Genomic DNA, 11,260 nt, shown 5'->3' with positions numbered 1-11,260 from the left:
TACAAAGGTAAGCGTGTATCTTTGCTCAGTTGCACAGAAATACTAATGGCTTTACATGTATCTTTTTTGCCGATTTCTTGCAAGACGATCTAGCCCAATGCATCCGCAATTACGGACTCTGTCCTGAGCTGCTGTATTGATAGAACTACGTGAGTCAGAGTCTATGGATGGACAAGCAATTATCGGACTCGGTCCTGAGCCCCGTCTGTACTGAAAGCATAGTTCTATTTGGCTACCCATCTTTTATGTAAAGACGCACGTTTAGTTGAAAGAATAAAAAATTAGTCTAGAAGGTTCATGGCAAAAAATAAAGATGCTTGATTATTCTATTTTAATTGAAAAGGTGGGTAAAATGTCTCAATTGTCTTTTGTGCGTAAACCTGCTATTATTAATCGCCATCAAAATAGCACTTCTCACATCTCAATTTCTTATAATCTTAGAATTTCACTTATCAGTGTAAACATACTCGCTAATAAAAAGAAATAAAGTTTTGAACAAAGTCTACTTCAAATAATCTCTACATAGTGAACGTTAGAAAAAAAAATGACAAAGAGTCAAGCTCTTGATATGAGGGTAAAATAAACGAAGGTAAAACATGGGTGATACAGTGGCAGTGAATTTCAGTGGAGCAAAATGGCCAAAAATCCTAACGAATTGTTTTTTTCAAAGAGTGCAAAACGGTCAGGAACTATCCATATTTAAGAAAAGCAAGGAACTTGCTCTACTAGTATGAAACATGATCTAAAATGCCTTCATTTGCCATTTTGACCTCTTCTTGGAGGCGAAAACTATTGTATTATTCGACTAAATTTTGCGTCCAAAGGTGTAAGTATTAGTGTTCTTGTACTATTCAGCGTCTATAGAAAATAGTCTCTTTTCTGTTACTCATAGTGTACAATGAACTTTGAACGCAAGTTTGAGGACAATGCTCAAATGGAGTCGACTTTTTCATCTTAGTAAGCTCGCTTTCTTTTCATCAAAAGTGCCCAGAAATACACTTTTCGCAATCCTTTTGGAATATTTCTGGATTTGCCGTCCTGAGGTCTCAGCCCTCCATGGGTCAAAAAATAAATTTCGTTCAAGTGCTAAACCAATGGCACTAACCAACTGTTGGGCTCGAAACAACATGTTTCAAATAAAAAAAAACAAGCTGTTTTGATAGTCTGGTTGTCGAGCAATGGCACATCAAAGAATGTTGCATTTAAGCCCTGTTCTGAGCGTTTTTGCTCAAAATAGCACAGAGTTTGATAGCTACGGACTCTTGCAAAGGATAAAATGTTATTGGGAGTGCCAAGAATCACAAAGACAGTCAAAAGATGATCCATTTGCAACGCAAATATGGAACAAATGAACAGAAAGAAGTTGTGTTCAGCCGTGTTACATGAACTCATCAAGCTTTTGCGCATAATTCTTGTAATATTGCTGTCATTTTTTCATGTCTTTAAGTATTTCTGTATTGTGTCTTCAGTTTTCCACTAGTAGACTTGCTTGCTATCTCCTTGTCTTTGTGCATTTTGAGAGTATCAAGGTATCATGCGCATACAGTCTGCTATTGTCGGAGATCGGAATAGGTGAAGATGAATTTCCCAGAAAGTCCTTGAGGGGCAATACGGCCCTTCTAGTCAAAATCACAACCTTGTCACTTACTATGATCATGCATTGCAAAAAAAAAAAAGATGCTCTCAAAGTGGTATAGAGTACACTCAAAATATTTGTTTTGCAAAAGTCACATAAAAAGTGTGCGCTATCACTTGAAAACGATGATATGCTTTTTGCCTTTTTCTTAGTATTTAATAGTGAATATATCATGTTATTTGTATCGTTCAATGCGGCACTTGAAGCTCTACAGATTTACTTGATTGATCTCCTTACCATTCCTGATGATTTTGTCTATTTAAAATCGTGTTTGTGTTATAGATGCATTTTTTTCTCGCTTTCGGATACCAAAACAAAATAAGAAACACTCGTCTATCTCTATGAGATGACCAGTTTATTGGTTCCCTGACTAAACTCAAACTGACCAAAGGGAGATACTTCGGCTAAAGTCGAGTCGATAACAAATGGCTTGTACAGGAGAACATGGATTTCTATCCTTGTAGAAGCACATGATCTTTGCTCTACTATGCCACTCTATTTTTGCCCGTCTATTCATTATGGCAGTATAGTAAATGAGATTGTGTTCTTATCAAAACGACTCCCTGAATAAGCACCTCGTTGTGCTTGTGAATAAAGAGTAAACTAGCTTGGATGAATATCATTGGCCAAAGTTACCTATATTATGCCGTTCTACCAACTTTCGGGTCGGAAAGTGGAGATTCAATTCTAGTGGGGATCCAGCACCCCCAACATCCTCCACAGCGTCAAAGTTTGTATAGGGCCAAGAGCTCATAAGATGAATCCCCCTTTCATTCTATTGCTGCCTTTGGGAGGTAAACTAAATACATCCATCCATCAATCCAACAACGTTACTAACAAGACCTCTTTTCTTTTGATTTTCTCTCTCCAATTTATGTCTATTTTCACTTTTTGACATTTGTCATTTAGATAATTTAATCATCAGCAATGGCTCAAAGACTTACCTACAGACGTCGTCTCTCTTACAACACTCGTTCTAACCGTGTTAGAGCTGTCAAGACTCCCGGTAAATATAGAGTCGAGTTATGTGGATTGTATTAATTCAATTTAGGTGGTAACCTTGTCTACCAATACGAAAAGAAGCCTGTCAAGGCTCCTCGTTGTGGTGACTGTGGTGAAACTCTCGCTGGTGTAAGTCAAGAGATAGAAGAGAGGGAATTGTACAGTATTAATCTTACATTTTATGTAGATCAAGGCTCTTCGTGCCCGTGAATTCGCCACTGTCTCTAAGACCAACAAGCACGTCAGCCGTGCCTACGGTGGCTCCCGTTGTGCCCACTGTGTCAGAAATCGTATTGTCCGTGCTTTTTTGATCGAAGAACAAAAGATCGTCAAGAAGGTCCTCAAGGCTCAAAAATAAATTTCATTGAAATAAATTGATCTCTTTGCACAGTTACACAGCATAAACCAGAAGGACATGAGAGAAGAGATGCGTTTGAGTAAGCCAATGAAAATTTATTCTGTCATCATTTTCGTGTTTTTTTTTCGTTTTTTATTTATTTATTTCATGGGTAAAGAATAACAACACAATTAGACAAAAGAAGTTAACAAAAGAGGAGAATAGACAAAAAGAATCTCAAGCACATTTCTCTATTGACACTCGTCATACAGAACAGTGCACTCATCTTGACGATGCGATATACTCGAGCGAGTGTACCTGAAGATGAGCTTTATTTGGCTTCGACTGCTGTCTTGATGAGTGAAGTGATAAAGACGAGTGTCTGTTTTGGTGTTGTCTATAGTTTATTACCTTTTCGTATTCGCTCTTTATCGAACTTAGCTCTATTTTTATATCAAGAGCTTATTATTCACTGGCGAGAGTCCATTAAACTCGCTATACCAGCTATTCTTTATCTTGTTCAAGTAAGTTTTACGGATTGACGCCCATTGACTACAACAAGTGTCTATATAGAACAACCTTCAATATATAGCAGCCACAAACCTAGATGCAGCTACATTCCAAGTGACTTATCAACTTAAGATATTGACAACAGCTTTCTTTAGTGTCGTCATATTGCATCGTAAACTATCCAGCACAAAATGGACAGCATTGGCTATTTTAACTGTAGGTATTATATTTGTCGTGATACCCAAGAATGCATTGAATACATGGCTTGGTTATGAGACAGTGGAAACAGAGAGTATTGGTAATCAATCCAATCTGAAGGGAATTGTGTCTGTTCTGGTAGCCTGTATCCTATCAGGTCTTGCAGGTGTCTATTTTGAAAAGATTGTCAAACAAAAAGAACAAGACTTGGAAGGACATTACACAAAACCAGAGCGTGTATTGACTATTCCATTTGACGATCGAATGCAACTATGGATTCGTAATATTCAACTATCTTTGTTTTCTGTCCTATTGGGTGGTGTCTTTATGGTTGGATTGCAAGATGGTCATCAAATCATACAGCAGGGCTTCTTTCAGCATTATTCTACGCTGACATGGATTGTCATTTTGATTCAAGCAGGTGGTGGGTTAATTGTTGGCCTTGTTGTTCGTTATGCAGACAATATCCTGAAAGGATTTGCTACAAGTATTAGTATCATTTTGTCTAGTATTGTCAGTGTCTGGCTATTCCAGGCTCAAGTCGATCTTGTGTTTGGCATGGGTGCATTGCTTGTGATTTATGCAACCTATCTTTACAGTAAATCATCATAGAAATATATAGTTTTTTATTATCAATTATCATTGTTTGTTCTTCTACGTTTAGCCAGGGGATTCTCCCAGGGGGAATCCTTGGTGGAAGTATCTTGATCGACTAAATGTGTGTATTTGGTACGACCAGCAAGACCGAAATTCTTTACTTGCATGACTTCAGGTAAGACTTCTTTGTTACGTACTTCATCTACTGTAGGAGCAGAGTAATCACGCTTAAAGATTTCATCATCCGTATCCATATAAAAGGCACCTTTGTGATAGTATTTCTGCAAAAATGTAAATTGGCCACGCTCCTTGTCTTTGCTTGCTTCTGCCCGTTCCAAGTCTTCTTTTAATCGCACATCTTCAGGCAAAGCTCTTCTACGTTCCAACTCTTCTTCTTCTTTTTCACGACTAAGATTAAAATGAGTCAATTGCTTTACAGAGGGATGGTCAACTTACGCAATACGTTCTTCTCTATCACGCTTAATACGTGTCAGTTCTCTAACTCGCCAAGCATTAAATTCAGCTTCTTCATCTAACCCATCTGTATCGTCCACTGCATCTTCGTAATGTGTCAGATCCTTTTCTGCATCTTGTTCTCTTTCACGCTTTAATTCTTCAGCCAACATATCATGCGATTGTTTCTTTCTTTCTTCTAACTCTTGTTCTAATCGCTTTTCGTGTTCTTCTGCTTCCTTAGCAAGTTTCTCTTGTTGTAGAATAGTTTCTCGGCGAGCTTTTGGTATAAACACAGGTTTAGGTAAACGTGTGATGGCATCGTCGTCTTCTTCACTGGATGATTCGTATTCACTTGAGCTTTCTTCTTCTTCCTCTTGTTGTTCGTTTCCCTCCTCCTCCTCCTCATCCTGAATGTCTTGTTGAGGCTTCATCGCCTCTTCATCTTGCTGTTGTTGTTCTAATGCTTTTTGTTTTAAACGTATACGCTCTCTTGCTTTTGCTTCTTCTTCTTCACTATCGCTTTCTTCCTCTTCCTCAGAATCATGTCTTCTTCTTCTTTCTGTGGGTTGTTGAGCTTGTTGAGCTTGTTGTAGTCTTCTAAGTCGTCGATCACTGCTGACATCTTTATCAGAAATGGCAGTTTGTTGAATCCCTGTATTGATTTCTTTTTTAGCAAACTGAAGTTCACCCACACGCTTTCTTATCTCTTGTTCTGGTTGTTGTTCTTCTTGTTCTTCTTCTGAAGAATCAGATAGATCATCAACATAGTTTTCAGGTACTTGACCTGCTCTATATCGTTTAGCTTGTTTAGTAGGTTTGGGTTGCTTTTTATTAGGTCGAAAAGACATGAGAGAGAAAAAAAAAGTTTTTTTTTATTATTGTGTCTTGACAAAATGATGCTTTAAATTCTTGACAAGTTTTGAGAAAAGACCTAAAGACTTTTTTTTTTGACTATTTCTTCTCTTTGCTTTCTTGTTCAAGAGAGAAAACGTAGGATTAAAATAACCTGAATAAGTCCTTGGTTTGCTTGACAAAGAGTCTCGACTGGAATAAACAGAAGAGGTTCTGTTTGCATAAAAGGCCTCTGTTTTTTTAGGCATGACTTTGTGTTCCGTCGAAGCACTTGTATTGGACCTGGGTGGTTCTGCAGAAAGCGCACTTGTCTTGTGGTTGAGTTTCATGGTCTTGATAGGTGTATTGGGTCTACTGTAGATAGTAGGTGTGGTAGAGACAATAATAGGTGAATTGCTTCTCCATGGTCTTTGTTGAGTTACTTTCCATGATTCACTTTGACTTTGAGACAGATTAAAGCTCGAGACAGAAGCAATACTAGGCAGACACGAAGACGCATTTGAGTTCCTCCTTGCAAAAGAGATACGAGGCGAGAGCTGTGGCGAAGTATGAAAGATATCATTTTCGTCTTTGAGTATAATGGATGAATCCAAAAGTGGAGATACATGTTCAGCACGCTGACTTGGTTGTCGAGGGATAGCAACCTTGATGGGCTTTTTTTTTAGTTTGTTGTCAACGCGATGATGGGCAAGATGGCTACTGTTGTTGTAGGGAAATGTATCGTCTGTTGGTTTGACCAGACGCTTTTTCTTTGTGATCACTGGTTTTCTTGATAAGATCCAAGCTTCATCTTTTTTTTCTTCGTCGACACCAGGTAAAGTGATGGATTTCTTACTCTTGTTTTCTTCCTTGTCGTTTTCGTGAGGAACATCTGAGGAAGTATGGGAAGAACGCCATTGCCGACGCAAAGGAGAGGCTGTGGTTGGATATTTGACATATTTACTACCAATGATTCGCTTAGATGAAAAATTATCAAGACACAATGTAAAATCATCATTATCCCAAGGCACTTGAATCACATCAGGTGGAGGCAGATAATACCCACTTGAATTATCATAAAAGACAGGATCACTACGTTTGTCATTCATGATAATGTTAAAAAGAGAAAACAATAACAAGTGTTTATATAGAACTAGAATGTTGCCAGTTCACATTGACAACAAGATTGGTATATTAGGATAAGGGTTCTTTCTTTTTTCTTCTTAACCAACGAGGATTCTGTGTTGCATCCACATCTTTTCGTATTCTCAGTATAAAAATAACAGCGGCTGTTGCTAAAAGTAAGAAACCCAAGACACCAAACGTGATTCCTAACGCCAATTGTTTTGTTGTAGGTGATGTGTCTGTGTTAGAGACGACAGTTGGATCAAAAGCAGTGGTATTTCCATCCCTCGTATCGTCAGGTATGACCACTGGAAATGAGAATCGACAGGTAGGTGGAGTGGTAGGCTGAGATAGGTGTGAAGGAATATGGCTGATCCACGTCCAACTGTTCATGTCTAAAACAGCTGTATCGTCAATATAAACAGGCCCTGAGCCACTAGAATAGTTTTGAATGCCTATGGTTCTATCAGTTTTGTTGGCTTTATCAGGTGATATGTTACCCATCATGATCACCATGTATTGGTCTTGGAAAAGAATGGCTTCATGTCCAGCACGAGCCACAGGTGGTGTTCCCTTGATGATGGGTTGAGACCAGTTCAGTGTACATGTGTCCAACACATACACATCATTGTAAGCATCAAACAAGTGGTTATTAGACGCATTTTGACCACCAAATAAAACAATCGATTTTCCATCAGGCCCTAACATTAACACATATGTGAATTTGACTGTATTGATGCGAATAAGGTACCATTGACAGCCGAGAAACTATATCGAGAAGAAGGTATATTGCCTAGGGCGGCCATGGTGACTGCCTGATGTTGAACTGTATCATAAACTACACAAGTGAATCGATGGTCAAACTATCTTAACTTACTCAACACACTCTGCAAATCAACGGGTGAAGTAACCCAATGATCCAGATCAGAAGCATATACTGCTGTTTTGCCACCAATGATAAACAAACGCTCTGATATTAAATTACTGCTATGTCCGTATCTTGCTGCTCTATTTCCTCCAGAATATAATGTATCTGGCCAATGCCATGTCAAGGTATTGATGTCAAATGAATAAAATGCATTGTACTAGTCAAGGTCAGTTCTAAAAGCAAGTATACCATCGATGCTTACATAATTGCTGGAAGATGGTTGCATCAGTTCTGTTCTACCTCCATAGAAATAAGCGATGTGGGTGGTTGTATTAAGCGAGACAGACATGCGTGCTCGAGCAGAAGGTGGTGTGCCCTGAAATATGGTTGCTACAGTAAGCAAATCAATAAGACATGTTATCTTGTGCGTATGTGTGAGACATACGAGTAGACCATGTTTTTGTGACTAAATCAAAAAATGAGAGATTCGATAAAAGGGATGTGTTTGAATCCCCTGCTTGTGCAGCAATGGCTGTATCTGATACTTTGAATCCAATTCCATTTCTATAAGGTAAGTAAAGATCGGTTTGATTTGATTCATGAAATATCCAGCAATTCTCTGGTGCATTGATTAAATCTCGAGACCATACTTGTAGGCTTTGCTATACAATAATTAGCTTTTGGTTTGATGAATTGTATGTATATTTACTGCGTTTCCTCCTGTAACAATGACGGTGGTGTTTATTAACACAACTGTAAAATCTGAAAAATTAGAAGGGTGTATACAGTCTTGTTGAATAGAATATTGAATCAAATTAACTAGACAGAAAAACAATACGATCGCAGAACATAGTGTCATAGTAACAAAAAAAAAGAGGAGTATTAAATTCAAGAAAAAAAAAGGCACTTTTCATGCCAAGAGAAACCTAAAGGTGCGTCATCGAATTCAAGTAACTGACGACTGATATTGAAATCCAGGGACATTGTCCTTTTTGTTGCACAATTCGATTTAGACTGTCTAGGCTAACTTAGGGGTTCTGGACTCTTTTCATAAAAATAAAATATGGATACACCTTCTTGATGAAGCATAGAAACGATTTGATTAAAACAAGATGCGTTACTTGTGCTAAATCAAGGCTTGCTTTTCATGTATGATAAGCAGAATTTCAGTTTATAATTACACAATAATTCCATTGCATCTATATATTTTTAGAAAAATCAGTGGGATAGAATGCTTCAACCAATGCTTCATCGGACTGTGTATTTAGTAGCAAATGTTGAATTCAAGTTGGTTTAGATTTGACTATATTTGTCTCATAAGAATAGCTTGTTAAAAAACAATACAGGCATAACTGATTCAATAGCTATGGTTCTTCGTTTGACTATACTGATCCGTTTGATATAAGCGGCAGAATTCATTCTGAGATGCAGAATAAAGAGATCTAAAAGAAATATGGCCTAATTCCGATGAATCAAGATGAATTCGACTACAGAATCTTACACTGAAGCAAGACAATGAAGGATACAGGTCAATCCATTTGTTTTTCTTGCTCCTGTGTAAAATTATCTTTTATATATCAGAGCAAAAATAAATAAAAAATAACCAATGCCATCTACAGAGAATAAAAAAAAAACAGAGTACAAAAGGACGATCTTCCGTACGGCCTTTCAATCGATTGTTTAAATTATAAATAAACCAGGATTTTCCTTCGTTTCTCTATTTCTTTCTTTTTTATATTAACAATAATGAAACCTTGTTTAAGAAAATCTATTCTATTAGTAATTTTATTATTACAATGCTCAACCATTGTTTATTCTCAGCAGGTGTCCTCAAATGATGCCCAACCATCCAACCCAACTACAACAGAAGCACAAGTAACAACAACTCAGGCACAAATCACCACTACTGTTACTGCTACTACTACTCAAGCACCTCAAATAACAACAACAACAACACAGGCCGAGCAACAGACAACAAGCGAGAAACCAGTAGCTATCACCACCACCACAATGGATCCAGTCACTACAACAAAGGCAACAACAGATGCTGCACAAACAACGGATAGTACAGCAACAGATAATGATAAAACCCCATTGACAACGATTGCTGGAGGCACAACCATTTCCAGAACAACAGAAAGAAACCGCCCTTCTGCTACTGATAATGTTTCTTCCATAAGCGCTTCATCAATGACACCTACTAGTCAAGCAGATAAGCAAGAGGATGATGGTTCAAACAATAAGACTGCGGTTATTGCTGGTTCAGTGGTCGGCTGTCTAGGTAAGTCAAACTGTTCAATGCTAGATGTACTCATGCATGATAAGTGGGTGTTGCTGCCATTGGCGGTCTTTTGACTTGGATGAATCGTCGTGGTGGATGCACGAGTCGTACTCGTCGTAGAGATAGACCCACTGATTTTGTAGGGGAAGAAGGTTTCAAAATGACCGAGAACACTGTCGATCCACATTCTTTGGGCAGCCCAGCATCTCCTTTTGAACAGCATGCCCGTCGTTTTGTACCTCCTACATCAGGTTACATGAATTTGAATGATGAGGAATATGGGTATCACCAAACCATAAATACAGCAAGTTATCCACAAGATCACCAAGAATACTATACGCAGCCAGACTATACGGCACAGAACTATTATCCTTCTACTGTTACTACACCTACATTGATAAACACCCCTATTGTTCCTGCCAATGGCAATTATCAGTCATTCAAACCCGACCAAATTGAACAAAAACCCAATGCAGCTTAATATCAATTTATTTAAATAAAGACTTATTGTAATTTGACATCTTTTAAAGTCAAGACAAGAGGTACATGGTCACTTGCTCCCCAGCCTTCATGTCTAATTTCGCTGGATACAACATGGTCCATTAAGTCTGGTGTAACAGTAAAGTAATCCAGACGCCATCCCATCAATTTCTCTCTGCATCTAAAGCGATAACCATAGAATGTATAATGGCCTTTTTGTGTAGGATTGAAGTGGCGCCAAGTATCAATCAATCCAGGCAAAGAAGGATCCTGATTAGAAGGACTCAGCACCTTGCTAAAGTCTGTTCTTTCTTCAATAGTGAAGCCAGCAGATCTTTGATTTGTTTCAGGGCGAGCAAGGTCGTTTTCTGTATGTGCCACATTTAAATCACTAACAAAACAGGATAGGTTGTTTGAACATACTTATGCGATTGTAAACTTACCCTGTCCAAATGACAGATTTGCCTGCTTTTTGAAGGGATCGAATGTATTTTTCCATATGTTCATTAAATACTTGTCTCTCAGGCAATCTGACAAGCTTATCACCCGCATTAGGAACATAACAACCAATCAACGTAAACTGGGGAAAAGTCAAGGAAATCACTCTACCGCGAGTCGTGCTTTCATAGCCTGGAATGCCATAACTAACTTCCTCAGGCTTGTATTTGCTAAAGAAAGCAACGCCAGCTATAATCAGCTCACATTAGCATGTATTGCATAAATTGAGCCTATGTTTACCATAACCCTTTTTTTCATCAATAGCCCAGTACCGATACTTATACACTTTATCATTCACAGCAGTAGATGAAGGTGCATTGAGTTTATGTTCTTGAATACAAACAATATCAGCATCTTCAGCATCTATGTAGCGATTAAATCCCTTTTTGATACAGGCCTGTAAGCCAGCAACATTATAAGACATCATTTTGATGGCCCCTT

At 38.2% G+C, this 11,260-nt stretch overlaps 7 protein-coding genes across 7 annotated transcripts; 3 read left to right on the top strand and 4 right to left on the bottom strand.

The window, feature by feature from the left end:
- The first annotated feature begins 2,407 nt into the window (after window positions 1–2,407).
- B0P05DRAFT_561956 (60S ribosomal protein L34-B) lies at window positions 2,408–3,274 on the top strand. Its single transcript, XM_051580536.1, has 5 exons — window positions 2,408–2,430; window positions 2,546–2,642; window positions 2,688–2,767; window positions 2,826–3,147; window positions 3,201–3,274. The coding sequence occupies exons 2-4, from the start codon at window positions 2,564–2,566 to the stop codon at window positions 2,994–2,996; spliced, it is 330 nt and encodes a 109-aa protein (XP_051430081.1). The 5' UTR covers window positions 2,408–2,430; window positions 2,546–2,563; the 3' UTR covers window positions 2,997–3,147; window positions 3,201–3,274.
- B0P05DRAFT_561954 (nucleotide-sugar transporter) lies at window positions 3,151–4,298 on the top strand (the record flags this gene model as incomplete). Its single annotated transcript, XM_051580535.1, has 2 exons — window positions 3,151–3,499; window positions 3,549–4,298. Exons 1-2 carry the CDS (start codon window positions 3,269–3,271, stop codon window positions 4,293–4,295), a joined length of 978 nt encoding a protein of 325 aa, XP_051430080.1. The 5' UTR covers window positions 3,151–3,268.
- A 1-nt stretch (window position 4,299) lies between these two features.
- On the bottom strand, window positions 4,300–5,613 carry B0P05DRAFT_518349 (splicing factor, Prp19-binding domain-containing protein). Its single transcript, XM_051575722.1, has 2 exons — window positions 4,737–5,613; window positions 4,300–4,688 (listed from the first exon to the last, which is right to left on the bottom strand). Exons 1-2 carry the CDS (start codon window positions 5,582–5,584, stop codon window positions 4,316–4,318), a joined length of 1,221 nt encoding a protein of 406 aa, XP_051430079.1. The 5' UTR covers window positions 5,585–5,613; the 3' UTR covers window positions 4,300–4,315.
- Window positions 5,612–6,676, bottom strand: B0P05DRAFT_591735 (uncharacterized protein; the record flags this gene model as incomplete). The annotated part of the gene is made up of 1 exon (XM_051582933.1): window positions 5,612–6,676. One exon carries the CDS (start codon window positions 6,674–6,676, stop codon window positions 5,612–5,614), a length of 1,065 nt encoding a protein of 354 aa, XP_051430078.1.
- An 85-nt stretch (window positions 6,677–6,761) lies between these two features.
- B0P05DRAFT_591734 (uncharacterized protein) lies at window positions 6,762–8,544 on the bottom strand (the record flags this gene model as incomplete). The annotated part of the gene is made up of 8 exons (XM_051582932.1): window positions 6,762–7,147; window positions 7,193–7,393; window positions 7,444–7,530; window positions 7,570–7,777; window positions 7,823–7,950; window positions 8,006–8,222; window positions 8,270–8,379; window positions 8,487–8,544. The coding sequence occupies 8 exons, from the start codon at window positions 8,542–8,544 to the stop codon at window positions 6,762–6,764; spliced, it is 1,395 nt and encodes a 464-aa protein (XP_051430077.1).
- Window positions 8,545–9,306: 762 nt separating this feature from the next.
- Window positions 9,307–10,322, top strand: B0P05DRAFT_575546 (uncharacterized protein; the record flags this gene model as incomplete). Its single annotated transcript, XM_051581650.1, has 2 exons — window positions 9,307–9,841; window positions 9,886–10,322. 2 exons carry the CDS (start codon window positions 9,307–9,309, stop codon window positions 10,320–10,322), a joined length of 972 nt encoding a protein of 323 aa, XP_051430076.1.
- B0P05DRAFT_309384 (exodeoxyribonuclease) lies at window positions 10,131–11,260 on the bottom strand. Its single transcript, XM_051573500.1, has 3 exons — window positions 11,060–11,260; window positions 10,765–11,008; window positions 10,131–10,712 (listed from the first exon to the last, which is right to left on the bottom strand). The coding sequence occupies exons 1-3, from the start codon at window positions 11,244–11,246 to the stop codon at window positions 10,346–10,348; spliced, it is 798 nt and encodes a 265-aa protein (XP_051430075.1). The 5' UTR covers window positions 11,247–11,260; the 3' UTR covers window positions 10,131–10,345.

Source organism: Gilbertella persicaria (genome assembly GCF_025201335.1).
Source record: "Gilbertella persicaria strain CBS 190.32 chromosome Unknown B0P05scaffold_63, whole genome shotgun sequence".
Taxonomy (NCBI): Eukaryota; Fungi; Mucoromycota; class Mucoromycetes; order Mucorales; family Choanephoraceae; genus Gilbertella; species Gilbertella persicaria.
Note: the sequence above shows the minus strand (reverse complement) of the source record. Positions and strands in the feature narration are given on the sequence as shown.

What these genes read in the sequence shown, in the direction of transcription:
- B0P05DRAFT_561956 (XM_051580536.1), top strand. Translation starts at nt 2,564, where the DNA reads ATGGCTCAAAGACTTACCTACAGACGTCGTCTCTCTTACAACACTCGT. An exon ending in TAGAGCTGTCAAGACTCCCG is followed by an intron (nt 2,643 to 2,687) that starts GTAAATATAGAG and finishes AATTCAATTTAG; the next exon opens with GTGGTAACCTTGTCTACCAA. An exon ending in GTGGTGAAACTCTCGCTGGT is followed by an intron (nt 2,768 to 2,825) that starts GTAAGTCAAGAG and finishes CATTTTATGTAG; the next exon opens with ATCAAGGCTCTTCGTGCCCG.
- B0P05DRAFT_518349 (XM_051575722.1), bottom strand. Translation starts at nt 5,584, where the DNA reads ATGTCTTTTCGACCTAATAAAAAGCAACCCAAACCTACTAAACAAGCT. An exon ending in GATAGAGAAGAACGTATTGC is followed by an intron (nt 4,689 to 4,736) that starts GTAAGTTGACCA and finishes TTTTAATCTTAG; the next exon opens with TCGTGAAAAAGAAGAAGAAG.
- B0P05DRAFT_309384 (XM_051573500.1), bottom strand. Translation starts at nt 11,246, where the DNA reads ATGATGTCTTATAATGTTGCTGGCTTACAGGCCTGTATCAAAAAGGGA. An exon ending in TGATGAAAAAAAGGGTTATG is followed by an intron (nt 11,009 to 11,059) that starts GTAAACATAGGC and finishes AGCTGATTATAG; the next exon opens with CTGGCGTTGCTTTCTTTAGC. An exon ending in AAATCTGTCATTTGGACAGG is followed by an intron (nt 10,713 to 10,764) that starts GTAAGTTTACAA and finishes CTGTTTTGTTAG; the next exon opens with TGATTTAAATGTGGCACATA.